The following is a 14,608-nucleotide window of genomic DNA, read 5'->3' as shown; positions in this document are numbered from 1 at the left end:
TGGCAGCAGGAGAGCTGGGAGACAGGCAGGTGCGGGTCCTGGAAGGAGCCTGCACTTGACTGAATCGCCTGTGGTGGCTTCAGAGGAGCTGAAGTACGAGGTAGATGTGCTCGGAGTCACACCTGGGAGAGCGCCACCTGGCTGCGATGTGGAGGATGGATTCCAGGGGACAGGACTGGGGGCTTTGGAAGCCATTCTGGTAAAAGAAGACAAGAGTCTGCCCTAAAGAAAGAGGCCAGGACAGATGTGAGTCAAGGTGGCAGCATGTCCTCAGCTCCTCCCTCCTCCCCTTTCAGCCTTGGTTTCCTCCTGTCTTGACTCTCTGTCTGTGAAGGTTTGCAGACATTGCCCAATGCCTTGGTCTCTTCCATTTGGTTCCAAAGCCTGGCGTTTTAAGAGACGAGGAGAGAGAAAAATCACTGAATCCAAAGGGAGAGCCTTTCCTGTGGTGGCGTTCTGGGGACGTGCATGGCTTGCTCATTTAGTGTGTGTCACCTGAGCGTCACTGCATTCTTACTAGGATGAGCTTGGCCACCTTTAAGGTACGGCCATCAGATGGAAGCTGGAAGAACAAGGTTCAGCTGGTGGGATATGTGGAAGCATACTCTCTACTCTTCCTGGAGGATGGTCATGGTGAAACCAGCTGCTGTGACTGCTGCAGGCAGGTGAGGGTCCCCCACACCCACCCTCTGCACTTGCCTGGAGTCTGTCTACATCCAGGAAGCTTTTTGGGGATGCCAGGCTCAGTGTGCACCTGGAGCTCTCTGGAAGCTCTGAGCTGCCGCTGCAGGTGGCCCTGGCCTGATTCCAGGCCTGGGAAGGCTGAGGGTTGGGGGGTGGGGATGGAGGGCAGGACTTCTCTGCTTCTTGCCAGTGTGTTGCAATCAGTTGTACTTTGCCTGGGTTGATAGGCAGAGTCACGTTGCTGTGTGACAGTGGCCCCTCTGAGATGGCCGCATTTCAGGTTTCCAAGAAACCCTGAATCCTGTGAGTGTCATTTGTTTCCAGTGGCAGGGAAGAGTGGAGGCACTTGGGGTTAGGTGTCTGAAGATGAATCCAAGGATGCCACTGCTTGCCATAGGCTGGTCAGCATCACCTCCCCAGACTTAGTGCTTCACTTGGATAGATTATGACACCTGCTCTGCACAGAAGTTTTTGTGACCATAAACTAGGCTTATGAGTGTGTGAGATCCTTGTCAACTCTCCCACTGACTTTGAAGGCAGGGATGTATCTTATTCATTTCCGGATCCCCAGCACCAAGCATGGTGCCCAGTTGACTCAAATGTTTATTGACTGGTTGTAAGAATGGGCAATGCAGTAAGTACAAGGAAGTGGGGGAAGCCTGACAACTTCAAACTGCTATGAACTCGTTTGACCAAGAAGCAGCAGATTTCTGAGCATGCTCCCATATCTCCCCATGTTTAGATAAAAGTGGAATCAGTGAACGTTTGTGAGGAAACATTATATTTACTTTTAAAATATTTTATTTATTTATTAATGAGAGACACACACAGAGAGGCAGAGACATAGGCAGAGGGACAGTCAGGCTCCCTAAAGGGAGCCTGATATGGGACTCCATCCCAGGACCCCGGGATCAGACCCTGAGCCAAAGGCAGATGCTTAACCACTGAGCCAACGCAGGTGCCCTGAGGGAACATTTTAAAACGAAAATTTGCTGAAGGGGTATTGCCCTTCCAGCCTTTCTCTTCTCATTGATTCTTGGCAATGCTTTTGGAGTTGTGAAGAATGATAGGTCATTACTTTCTGTACCCCATCCATTATTGATACATTTCAGATAAAAGGGCCCTTTCCACCAAGGGGATTTCTTTGCATCCTATTTTTCTGTTCCTATGCTCCAGAAGAGAATGGACTTTGAAGTCAGATTACTCTCATTTTAATCCTGGTTCCCCCACTTTCTGCCCCCTTGACCTCAGTTTAGTCATGAAATCTCTCTGGCTCTCAGTTTCTTTATCTGCAAAGAGAGATATGTGGCGGCCATGAGCATGCATGTGCCTTGCAGCCCTCCAATGGAGTCCTTATGGTCCACCTTCCGCAGATGAGGAAACAGAGAAATGAAGTGATGGTTTCCAGGTCAACCAGACACTCATGGATTTGGGACTGAAACTCCGGTGTTTGCTCCTGGTACTTTGGAAACTCAGGATCAGTGGATTCTCTTCAGACTCTGCTCCCAGGGACAGCCTCTTAGCAAACTGGCATCAGGAAGTGATCTGCGAAAGACCTTTGTCAGGCCCAATTCTGCTCGGCCTCAGGGATGCTAGAAGCCTTGGAAACATCCAAGATGCAAGTCAGTGAAGGAGACCTGGGTCCAGCTGACCTCCAAGTACAAGGCTGTCATCAGGCTTCCTCCTACTGTCTGGCACCTGACCCTGTGGAGGATGTTCCCTGAGTAGAATGTCAAACCCCCAAGGCTGGGAGGGGCCCTGACTTATCCCCACCACAGCACAGCAAGCACCTCATGCTGACTTGGCTAAATGCTTGTTACTGAGGGTGGTGGTGATTCTGATGAGGCTTTTGTTTATAGTCTGAAGGAGTTAACAACAACAGAAAACAAACATTTGATCTATGCCAGGCACTGTGCCAAGAAATGGAGATCCAACAATCAAAAGACAAGCTTTCAGACTCCAAGGAATTTATAAGCTGTGGGGGAGACAGGCCTGCCGAGCCTGCCTGGAGAGTCCAGGATGTCTTCCCAGAGGAGGCAGCTTTGAGCTGAGATGGAGGAGATTGGGTGTTTCCCAGGAGGTGAAGGTGGGGCAGAGGCTGCTGGCCAAAGGAACACCCATGAAGGTGTGGAGGAGGGAACAGAGCACTGCTGTGTTGGAGCATCTGCTGTTGAGTGCTGGTGGACTGCCAAGCTCTTTCCACCGAACACCACTCAATCACACTGTATGTGTGGATTGGAGGTGCCAATATCTCTTCCTTTTATTCTCCATTCATTGAATCAGTGTATTATGAGCCAGGCACTGTATAGGACACTGGGGTACAAAGGTGAGGGGATAGACTCAGGGCCTACCCTCCTGAAGCTCTAGGTCAAATGACAAGTAAACAGGCTCTATTAACAGCACAGCGCAGTGAGTGTGGGCCAAGAGAGAGCTAGTCTAGTGGGCATGTATGAGGTTCCTGTTGCTGCTGTAAATAATTGCCACAATCTTAGTGGCTTAAAGCAATACCTATTTATTATCTTGTGGTACTAGAGGTCAGAAGTTCAAAAATGTCCCATTGGACCAAAATTAAGGTGTAGGCAGGGCTGGATCCTTCTGGAGCCTCTAGAGGAGAGTCTGTTCCCTGCCTTTTCCAGCTTCTAGGAGCTGATTCCATCCTGTGGCTTGTGACCTCTGCTCCCTTCCTTACGTCTTTCTCTAACCTTCCTGCTTCCCTCTTTTAAGGACATTTGTGATTACATTGGACCCACCCAGATAACCTAGGAGAATTCTCTATCTCCAGATCCTTAACTTAATCACATTTGCAAAGTTCCTTTTGTGAATTGATGTCAGGTAGCACAGGCATAGGGCCCCGGGATTGAGGACATGAACATCTCTGGGGGCCATTATTCTGGCAACCCCAGAGGGAGCAGGGGAAAAGGGGAGGAGGTGCTTCCAGAAGTGTTTTTTAACACCAGATTTGTCAAAGGTGGGTGAGAGTGGAGGCGGGGAGGTCATGTAGGAGGCTGCTGGGTTGGTCCAGGTAAGCTGTGATGATGGCACTGAGGAGGTTGGTGGTCCTGGGAATGGTGAGAGGCACAAGGGACTGAGAAATACAGCAAGGAGGGTGAGTGAGTGGGAGGTGTGGGAGCAAGGTTGAAAGAAAGCTGCCCTACACCAGATGCACTTCAGTATCAACCAGGGCTGTAGGAACCTGCAAGTAGTGGTTTGGGGGCAGGATTAACAAGAACATGATGCCCAAGGTGCTTATTCTGATTCTGAAATCTTTCAGTGAGACATTCCAGATGGTTTGGTGTTCAGTGACTCAGGAGGAAACGTAGCATTTAATGACTTTATTTGCTAGAAAAATGTATAATAAAAGGCTGATGTTCTGCTTGGTTTTCAAAGAGAAAAGTTGATTTTGAGGCGCTAGGAGGAAAGGCAGATGTTTATAGACCTAGATTCCTTGAGGTGACCACCCTTCTGGCCAAGGGGTCATCAGGGTCATTGGTGCTTTGAACAGAGAGCGAGTGACATTCCCCTGCTTTTATTCTTCTTGAGTTTCCCAAAGCAGGGACCGAGCAATCTGCTCTGTAATCATTTGCTCCACTTAGGTAATTACCTAATACCATCTCCTAATACCTTATTTGCACAATGGCCAGGCTGCACTGTGACAGAGGCCATAATACACATTAGTATAATAAAGGCAGAGCAAAACTGAAGTTCAGTGCTGTTCACTGCTGCACGGGACAGATTTCCGAAATGCACGATAGCAGAATGTGCACAACACGACCCTGCTCTCCCTGCCATTCTGGAAAAGCCTCCAGTTTCACATATTTATTTCCAAGGTAATGCAACTGCCCTTATAGAGACCAGGGACCCTTGAGAGTTCAATGTGTTCTCAAGATGAGGTGAGGTTTCTTTTCCAATGGCTTCTTATTGGAGGAAAATAGAAGAAAAACTCTATCACTAATAGATCAGGAGTGATTACATCTAAGTCATTGCATTTTTTATTGAGAAATGCACTTAGAACCTATTTTATTATTATTTTTTCAGGGAACTGAGTTACTCGGCATAAAACATCACTCGTTGTTTCCTTCCCTCAATCCAGTTACCTGCTTTCTGTTTTTCACTTTGGTAGCCTGAGACCCAAACTCTCTTTGCCGTGTTTGATTTTTGACCCGTCTGCCTGATAGCAAGTTCACCTTTCTTTCTCTTTGTTTTGTGACTACAACCTGGGATAAAAGGGACTTTGAAACCTGCTAGATGTTCATCTCTTGTCCACTCTGGGTATTCTGTGGTCCTCAGTACGTGGACCAGGTAGCTGGGCATCCGGCTCCTATTTATTTCCTCTCCAAGTTGAACAACATGTCTGTTTTTCAAATATGATGGTTTGTCCTGTGACTTACACATTGTTTCACCGAGGAGGCTGAGAGAAGGGATGAATTGTAGATCACAGAGGACCTGGCTTTCTAAATTGGTCCCTTGTGGAAAAGTATAAGAATTTCAAACTCAGTTAATACTACTCTTAAAAAAACCACCAACAACCAAAAAACAACAAACCCAGAACTCCTGGTGCTCTTTTTTAAAGAACTGAAACAGGTACCTAGCAACTGGTCAGATTCCCTCACTGCCAGTTTTGAATCCTCATGTTTGAAAGCTGGCTTGAGAAAGACATCTGTGCTTTGTTTCTTTTTTTTCTTTTTATATTAAACATTTTTTTTTACATTTGTTTTTATTTTTTATTTTTTTTTTACATTTGTTTTTATTTAAGTTCGATTTGCCAACATATAGCATAACACCCAGTGACAACTGGGCACCCAGTGAGCACATCCCATCAAGTGCCCGTCACCCAGTTACTCCATCTCTCCACCCGCCTCCTCTTCTGCAACCTTTTGTTTGTTTCCCAGAGTTAGGAGTCTCTCATAGTTTGTCTCCCTCTCTAATTTTTCCCATCAGTTCCCCTCCTTTCCCTTATAATCCCTTTCACTATTTCTTATATTCCCCATATGAGTGAGACCATATGATGATGCCCTTCTCTGGTTGACTTACTTCACTCAGCATAATACCCTCCAGTTCCATCCGCGTTGAGGCAAATGGTGGGTATTTGTTGTTTCTAATGGCTGAGTAATATCCCATTGTATATATAGACCACAGCTTCTTTATCCATTCATCTTTCGATGGACACCGAGGCTCCTTCCACAGTTTGGCTATTGTGGCCATTGCTGCTATCAACATCGGGGCGCAGGTGTCCCGGTGCTTCACTGCATCTGCATCTTTGGGGTAAATCCCCAGCAGTGCAATTGCTGGGTCGTAGGGTAGCTCTATCTTTAACTCTTTGAGGAACCTCCACACTGTTTTCCACTTTTTTACATTTAAATTCAATTTGTCAACATATAGTATAACATCCAGTGCTCATCCCATCAAGCTGTGCTTTGTTTCTGGCATGTTCTGTGTCTCATGTTTATCAACAAACTCTCTCTCCCCCTGTCCCCCCCCACCCCGCCCTGTTCTCAGTGGCCGTTCCGACAGCAGCGCCCCCCGTGTGCCAGCCCAAGGGGGCCGCTAACGGGCACCACGCGACCCCGCGCCTCTCCATCTCCTCCCGAGCCACGGTGGTAGCCAGGATGGAAGGCGCCCCCCAGGGGGGCCTGCAGACCGTCATGAAGTGGAAGACAGTCGTCGCCATCTTTGTGGTCGTCGTGGTCTACCTCGTCACGGGCGGTCTGGTGTTCCGGGCCTTGGAGCAGCCCTTCGAGAGCAGCCAGAAGAACACCATCGCCTTGGAGAAGGCGGAATTCCTGCGGGATCACATCTGCGTGAGCCCCCAGGAGCTGGAGACGCTGATCCAGGTGAGCAGGGAGCGCGCCAGCCACAGGACAGCCTGCGGGGACGAGGGCCACCTCGGCTTTTGTCCTTGGAGCTCATCGAGTTGTTGCCTCTGGTTGAGGTGCTCCTGCCGGTCGGGGAGGTCCCCTCCGGGGAGGTGACACGTGGGCTGGGACCTCCAAGAAGCCAGAGAGTGAGGCCTGTGGGGGAAGAGGGCCCCTGCGTGCAACAGCCTCGATGCTGGGAGGTTGGGATTTGCAGCACCTGCTTTTTGGGTGAGGGGGCTGGAGGCGGGTGCTGATTAACCTCCTGATTCTAAAGTCTGCGAGACCCTGGGCCAAGAGGGTTGTCCTAGAAGCCAGAGAAAGAAATGTTAAAGAAGCAGGGGTGTTTTTACCTGGGAGGCTGTTGGTGACGTGGCAGAGATATTTTGGTGGATTTACGGGGCTGCAATAATAAGGCTGGCCGTAATAGTAATAATCAGGATTGCTGTTTTTGAACACTTATTTGTATCAGGCGCTGTGCGGGGGTCCTTGCAGACCTTGGATGTTAAAGATAAAATATCCGTAAAAATATGGAGGTAGAGAAGGGCTACCACCCAGGGAAGCCAGGCAATGAAAGCAGGGGTGGGGGTGACCCAGGCAGGGGTGAACTGTGGCTGGGAGCGCCATGGGAGATGGCCCTCAGGTGGTGTGATGGGTGCAAATGAAACAGGAAGCTTCAGAAGACTGTGAAGCCCAGGGTGCCAAGTCCCAGAGGAGGAAGGGAAGTGGTTGAGGGCCCAGTTGGGGGCCTTCATCGTGCAGGGGAGGGAGGGTGGCTGCCTCGGAGCATCCTGCACATGCTCCTGAACCAGGAAGGGTAGGTCCTTTTGGAATGCGGTGACATTTATGAAGGTAAAGGAGAGTCACATCTTTCTAGGACTTCATAAGGCAGAGGGATGGAGAAGGTGGCTCCCATGACTTCGTCTGCTCTGGGGTCATCTGCATTAAATTCTAATGGCTACTACAGTCCAGGCTATTGCAGGGTTTGCAAGACTGGCCTGGCTATTTCTTTTTCTTTCTTTCTTTCTTTCCTTCTTTCTTTCTTTCTTTCTTTCTTTCTTTCTTTCTTTCTTTCTTTCTTTCTTTCTTCTTTCTTCCTTTCCTTTCCTTTCCTTTCCTTTCCTTTCCTTTCCTTTCCTTTCCTTTCCTTTCCTTTCCTTTCCTTTCCTTTCCTTTCCTTTCCTTTTTTGGTATATTTTTTATTGGAGTTCAATTTACCAACATACAGCATAACACCCAGTGCTCATCCCATCAAGTGCCCCCCTCAGTGCCCGTCACCCAATCACCCCATCCCCTGCCCACCTCCCTTTCCACTACCCCTTGTTTGCTTCCCAGAGTTAGGAGTCTCTCATGTTCTGTTTCCCTCACTGATATTTTCACTCATTTTCTCTCCTTTCCCTTTATTCCCTATCACTAATTTTTATATTCCCCAAATGAATGAGGCCATATAATGATTGTCCTTCTCCGATTGACTTACTTCACTCAGCATAATACCCTCCAGTTCCATCCACGTCGAAGCAAATGGATATTTGTCCTTTCTGATAGCTGAGGAATATTTCATTGTATATATATTGTGTGTTTCTTTCTAACGGCATTGATAAGGTAGGGGAATTCTGGGGCTCCTTATGATCTGGAACCTTCATAACAATAGTAGTCCTTTAAAGAAATTGTAATCATCTGACTTGACTCTTACATACGTAGAAATACACATTCTCCCTCCCAGGAATAAATATGACTTTATATCAGTGTTTCTGTAATTTTTACTAAAAAAGAAAACTTAAATATGTGAAAATCTAAGGGTGGTGTTTCACATTATCCTTTGTTGGATAGCTTTGTCTTTTTTTTTTTTCTTCTCCTTTTATGAGAAAATGTGATAAAATTCGTGGTGATGGGAGTGGTGTACTAATCTGTGCCAGATTTAAGGCACTAATCTATGCCTAGAATGTCATAGAAAAGTGGGGGAAACAATTCTGGAGTAAGTTTAAACGAGAACAGAATTATACATGTGGTGGTGGTACGTGGTGAGATACTTTCTATTTAGTTGCAATACATGTAATAACGTAAAAAGTGGTCTGAAGTGAATCTAGATTCATGGTTGCATTTATTTTCCTTCCTTAGACAGTGAGATCTTGAGGAAAAACATTCACATCATATCATCTTTGCATTGCTTTGCATCTAATTATTGCCCGATGGAGAAATCCTTTTGGATTGAGATATCAAACGAAATCTATAACACTGATGATGCCACTGGATATCTGAGATTCTCCATGCACTGGTTTATTTATTTCTGTATTGCCCATTCTTTGGCTCTCTTCTTCATGAAAGAGCTCTGAGGCCAGAATGGATGGGATGGGGGCATGTAATGATTCTAATTCTGGTGTTGCCATTAAAACTCCTCCCCTGCTTTGGCCCCAAAAGTTTTCTCTGTGAAACGAAGGGTGTGTGTGTGTGTGTGTGTGTTTGTGTGTGTGTGTGTGTGCATATGCACACGAAGACACACATATCCTTAAGATCATTTTTGTAATAATTTAAAAAAGCTATCCTTTATGAGACACCTGTTGAAATCCAGATACCTTACCCTCATTATCTCATGGAATTGTGTCAACAACCCTTCAAGTTGGCACAATTAGGCCCATTTTATAGGTGAGGAAGCTGATTCTAAAGTAGGTGGAGTACCTCTCCAACCCTCAAAGTAGCCAAGCTAGGATTCAAAGTGAGATCTGTCTGACCTGGCCCTTCCTCTCAATGAGTCTACAAGGTCTTTCAGTAGGTATTGCTTTATCATAACCTCAGCTCTCTCTTAAATGTTTGCTTTGTGTTTAACACTTTCCAGAATTTTAAGAGAGTCAAGAAACATCAGTTCCCTGCTTCATAACAGAAAGCATGTCCCTATGTCTTCTCCCTGCACCCATTGGGTGTGAATCCTGGGCTTGGGATATTTAAGATCTCCAGCCATTGTAATGTAAGGATCTATACATGTGTTTATCTATGGTCTTTTTCACAACACGGGTTAAGCAGATTTAAATACTGAATCTGTGTTCATCAAGAACCAATTAGTTATGGTTTGCCCTTCTGTTCACTGATTCCTTCATAGGATGAAAAGGCCCACCCTTCCGGACCAGGGGAGCATTCTCTGACTTCATGTGTCTGAGCAGCACTGTATATAGTGCTCATAAGAAACACCCTTTTTTGGAAGAGTTTTCAGCGTGGTATGTTCCAAGCTGGAAAAATAGTATCATTGTACCTCACCAAAGTCTGAAAGGAGAGACTGACAGGTTGAAGATGATATCAATGGTATTTATCTGGTAATGTCAGGACCCTTGGCTGGATTGAGTAAATCCCTCATAACGTAAGCTGGAAGGTGTAATTCATGTTATTAATAACAAGAACAGAGTGCCCAGAACAGCTTAACTCCCATAAAATGTATGGATAGCTTGAAAGAGCCATAGCTGGGGAAGGAGTTTCAAAAGAATTAAACCACTTTTATGGGGATGCTGTGGGACTTGGGAGAAGACCAATGGGTCACCGTCCCTGATTCAACTGTTGTTATGCAGGGAACTTTCTCATTAATGAATTCATTCATACATTCTTCAAGTTGCTATTGAGCTGTTGTATCAGGTTGTATCAGGTCACATGTGAGGTGCTGGGGATAGAAAAGAGGAGAATAAAACAGACCATGAGCAAGTTCCTAACCTCTCTCTGATCCAGTTTTGTTATCAATAAAATGCGCCTAAAATCCCTCACCCTTGGGGTGTTGAGAGGATTAAATTCTATAATTCATGAGAAGGGCTTTGAACGATGTTTGGCACGTGGTGAGTGCTAAAAAAAAAAAAAGATCATTCCCTCTGTCGTTAATGTTTATAGTATTATTCTAACAGCTTAGAGTTTCAGGCAGTGGTTCTTTTATTTTTAAGTTTTAATTTTAATTCCAGTTAGTTAACATCCAGTGTTATATTAGTGTACAATATAGTGATTCAACAGTTCCCTACATCCCCTGGTTTGAGCAGTGGTTCTTTTTTTCCAAGCAGTGGTTCTTAATGGGGAGGAGGTTTGCCCACCGCCCCCCGGGGGGAGCATCTGACAACATCTGGAGACATTTTCAATTGTCATGACTTGAGGAGGTGCTATAGTGGAATCTGGTGAGTAGAGACCAGAGATGCTGCTAAACATCCTGCAAGGCACAGGACATCCCCCAGTACAGCAGAGAATTATCCAGTCAAATGTCACCACGGCTGAGATTGAGAAACCCCAGAAGCTATTTCCGCCCCCAGTTTTATGGTGAGATGATTGACATGCCTCACTGTATAGGTTTCCGGTGTACTGAAGAATGGTTCGAACATGTATTGTGAAGCAATTACTGCTGTGTTTGCTTGGCATCTAACTTCGAGTATAGATACAATAAAGGAAAAAAGCAAAAAGAGATAGAAAAATTTTTCCTTGTGGTGAGAACCCTCAAAATTTGCTCTCTTAACACCTTTCCTGTGTATCACACAGCTGGGTTAGCCAGAGTCATCATGCTGCACTTTACATCTCTAGTTTATGTATTTTATAACCTGAAGTTGGTCCTTTTTAAAATTTTTATTTATTTGTTTTAGAGAGAGAGAGAGAGGGTCAGAGAGAGCACATGAGTAAGGGGGAAGGGCAGAGGGAGAGGGATAAGCAGGCTCCGTCCCAAGACCCTGAGATCATGACCTGAGCCCAAGATAGATGCTTAACCGACAGAGCCACCCAGGCAACCCTGAAGCTTCTACTTTTTGACTACCTTCCTCTTCCACCTCTACCTTTGGCCTCTGATCTCTTTTACTACAAATTTTTCATTTTTGTTTTTGTTTTTTTAGATTCCACATATAAGTGAGACCATACAGCATTTGTCTTTCTCTGTCTGACTTGTTTTACTTAGCCTGATGCCATCAAGGTCCATTCATGTTCCACTGTATATATGTGACAGCTTCTTCATCTACTCCTCTGTTGATGGACACTCAGGTCTTGCCTATTGTAAATAATGCTGCTATGAGCGTGAGGGTGTGTATATTTTTTTAAGTTAATGTTTTTGGTTTTTTTGGACATATTCCCAGAAGTGGAATTACTGGATCATATGGTAGTTATATTTTTAATTTTTTGAGGATCTTCCATACTGTTTTCTATAGTGGCTGCACCAGTTTGCATTCCCACCAAGAGTGCGAGAGGGTTCCCTTTTCTGCACATCCTCTCCAGCATTTGTTGTCTCCTGTCTTTTTGGTGATGATCAGAATGGAGCTATCTGAAATATGTGAAAAATGGGAGCCCTAATGAGGCAAACAGAGGTCAGGGAAGTTTCCATGGCTATTCATCTTCTTTTAGTCTCTACGACTGTTCTAGAAGGATAGTCTTTTGTGCCCATTTATAGATGAGGAAACTGAGGCAGCAGGCAGCAAAGTTACATGCTCAAAGTCACCTAGAAGATCCAGGATTTACTAAAATCCTAGAAGAACTAGGAGTTACTCCTGGGCAGTCTGGCCATGTATTGTAGGCTTTTAACCACCACACATTCAAACAGAAACACAGACCGTGGGAGGAGGTTCATGATACAGGCCGTGCATGCAGGGCATCCCAGTGGAGTGGGTGGCCTGTCGAGAGAGCTGCAGGTGATCAGTGTGGCTTGAGCTGAGAGGTATGGGGAGAGGTGCTAGATGAGGCTGGAGAGGCGAGTGGGCTGGATTTGGGAGCTGCCCCCCGAAACTTGCTTAGGAGTTGGGCTTTACGCCCCGAGAAGTGGGGAGTCATTGCAAAAGTTTACGCAACGCAGTGACATGATGAAAATTTTCTTTTGGAAAAAGAATTCTTTAGCAATGGGGACTTTGGGTTGGTGGAAGGAGAAATTGGAGGAAGGAAGAGCCACTAGAAGAACATTAGAGGTGAGAGATGCTGGGCACAGAGAAGGGGGCACATTTAAGAGAGTTCGACAAAGGAAAGTTGCAGATGACTCCTTTCCCTTCAGCAGGGATTTCTGGAGTGCTTGCTCAGTGCTCTGCACCCATTGCTTGTTCAAGCAGAGGCCCGGTGGGCAGCATTGCTGGAGATAGGCACCCAGGCTCTGCAGTTTCCCTTCCTATGTTAAATCTCTTTCCTGATTTCTGGCTGGGTGCCTTGGGAAATAGGAGAGTCACCCCAGGTCTCAGCTTCCCGCCTGTAAACAGGAGATGATGGTATTATTCATGTCCACCTGTTAGGGTGGTCTGCAGTTTAGTTACTTTTACTGTTGTGATTGCTATTATTCATTTGTTAGGGAAGGAAGAAAAAAGAAACCAGAAAGCTCCTACTAAAATATGTCCCTCCTCGAGGCCTACTGAGGGGAAAGAGAAGAAAGCTGCTAAATGCCCTTTGGGGTTTCAGTCCTAAATTTTCTAATTGACAAAATTTCTCAGTTTGCTTCTACTGTTAAAGCGTGAAGTCACCTTCACAGAAATTTCTGTGAATGCTGGCTCCGGCTGCTAACACCAGTGGGGCTGTGTCTTTATGGCTTGAGCCCGGGGAGGCAACATAGCAGTTTCCTATTCCATTTAGAGGGCTTACCATGGCCACCTAGGTCAGCATCTTTATCCCAAGCTTTGGTGGGGACGCTGATCTCTCCACAGATCTCTCTCTGTGCCAATCCCCCTCTCTTTCACTCACATTGTTGCTCATATAGTTTGGGAAACATTCCAGAAAACCTCAGAGACCCAGAAGCCTCAGGCAGCCCCCAAGGCGCAGGTCAGTGGAACAATAGGATGGCCATCAGGCCAAGGTGTAACTGAGTGAAAGGGCCTGTGTCCTCTGACTGAGGGCCTGGCTGCTGTTCATGCCCTGCTGAGGTGTGTGGATCTTCTAGTTTGATGCCCTGGGGCAAGCCACTTAACCAGAGCTGGGCCTCAGCAGTTCTACCCAGAGGGGACACATAAGAACCATCCATCTCTGCACTCTTGCCCCTGAGGCGACACGGGAGACTCTGCAGATGACTGTAACAGAGAGATTTCCTGCACAACTGTCTTAGTAATGAAAAATGGCTGCTGGTTTTTTGTTTTTGTTTTTGTTTTTTTGGTTGTTCACTTTCCTCTAGGCACTGTTCCAAGTGCTTCCATGTCTGAGCTCACTTAACCCTGGCAATAAGCTTACTACAGGTAGGTTCCATCTCTATCATTCCATTTTATGGATGAGAAAATAATTCTGAGAAGTACCTTGTGCGAGGTAAAAAACAATCAGTATATGGTTAAATGGGGATTTGAGCCTTGGGACGTCTGACTCTGAAGCCCATCGCTCTAACCATTGGGCTGTGCTTCTCACTTGCATAATTGCTGAGTTTCCCTTATAGCACATCTGGGCCTTTCCCGAAAGCTTTTACTCTGAGGAAAAGACTGGAGGGAGAAGGAAATATTTTTAAGGGTGTGTGGGCTGTCTGACCTGGTACGATAGCACTCGAAATGTGGATTGTTGTATTTTCAAGAAGGTGTCAACGAGAGGAAGGAGCATGGGTGTGAAAGTAGACTTGGTCCCTCACCCCACAGAACCTAAGGCTCCTCCTCCTAGGAAAGGATGGGACAGTCCCTCTCATTCAGAATATGGGGAGGAGGAAAGGGGTCGCCCACACAGAGCACCAGCAGAGTGCCTGACATCTACCTGGCGTGCAGGAAATAATATTTCCTTGAACTTGATTTGACAGCCACCCGATCTCAAGAACCTCTTTATCCTCACTGGGCTCTCTTGCCTCAATTGCTTATTTCCCTGTCCCTAGTACAATTGTCTTAGAAACTTCTGTTGTGGCTAGTCTTGGAGAAAGCAGTAACACGTTCATCTTCTGTAAACCTCAAAGAATAAAACCATGAGGTGGCTTCCCTCAATGATGAGGGGAGGAAACCATGCCTCAGCCTGGATGGATGATGATTTGTAGCAGTTTGTTTTTCAGGCTGTGAATGCTTAAATATTTTCAGACTTCGAAGTGTCTCCAGTGTAGCTTGTGGGATCACTTGGCTGTTTTCTCTCCAGGTAGTTGCCACATGGAAGGGCTGTAGTGTTGGATGAGGTGCCCACTAGGGGGGATATGGGAGTTTCCATTCTAA

General features: G+C 46.1%; 1 protein-coding gene across 2 annotated transcripts in view; it reads left to right on the top strand.

The window, feature by feature from the left end:
* The window catches only part of KCNK10 (potassium two pore domain channel subfamily K member 10), a 133,246-nt gene that overhangs the window by 54,420 nt on the left and 64,218 nt on the right, over positions 1–14,608 (top strand). For both annotated transcript variants that reach the window (XM_035719868.2, XM_025442896.3), the window contains exon 2: positions 6,181–6,515. In XM_035719868.2, coding sequence (XP_035575761.2) covers positions 6,181–6,515 — 335 coding nt within the window. The remainder of the gene's footprint in view (positions 1–6,180; positions 6,516–14,608) is intronic.

The sequence above is a fragment of the Canis lupus genome, chromosome 8 (assembly GCF_003254725.2).
Source record: "Canis lupus dingo isolate Sandy chromosome 8, ASM325472v2, whole genome shotgun sequence".
NCBI classification, from domain to species: domain Eukaryota; kingdom Metazoa; phylum Chordata; class Mammalia; order Carnivora; family Canidae; genus Canis; species Canis lupus.
Note: the sequence above shows the minus strand (reverse complement) of the source record. Positions and strands in the feature narration are given on the sequence as shown.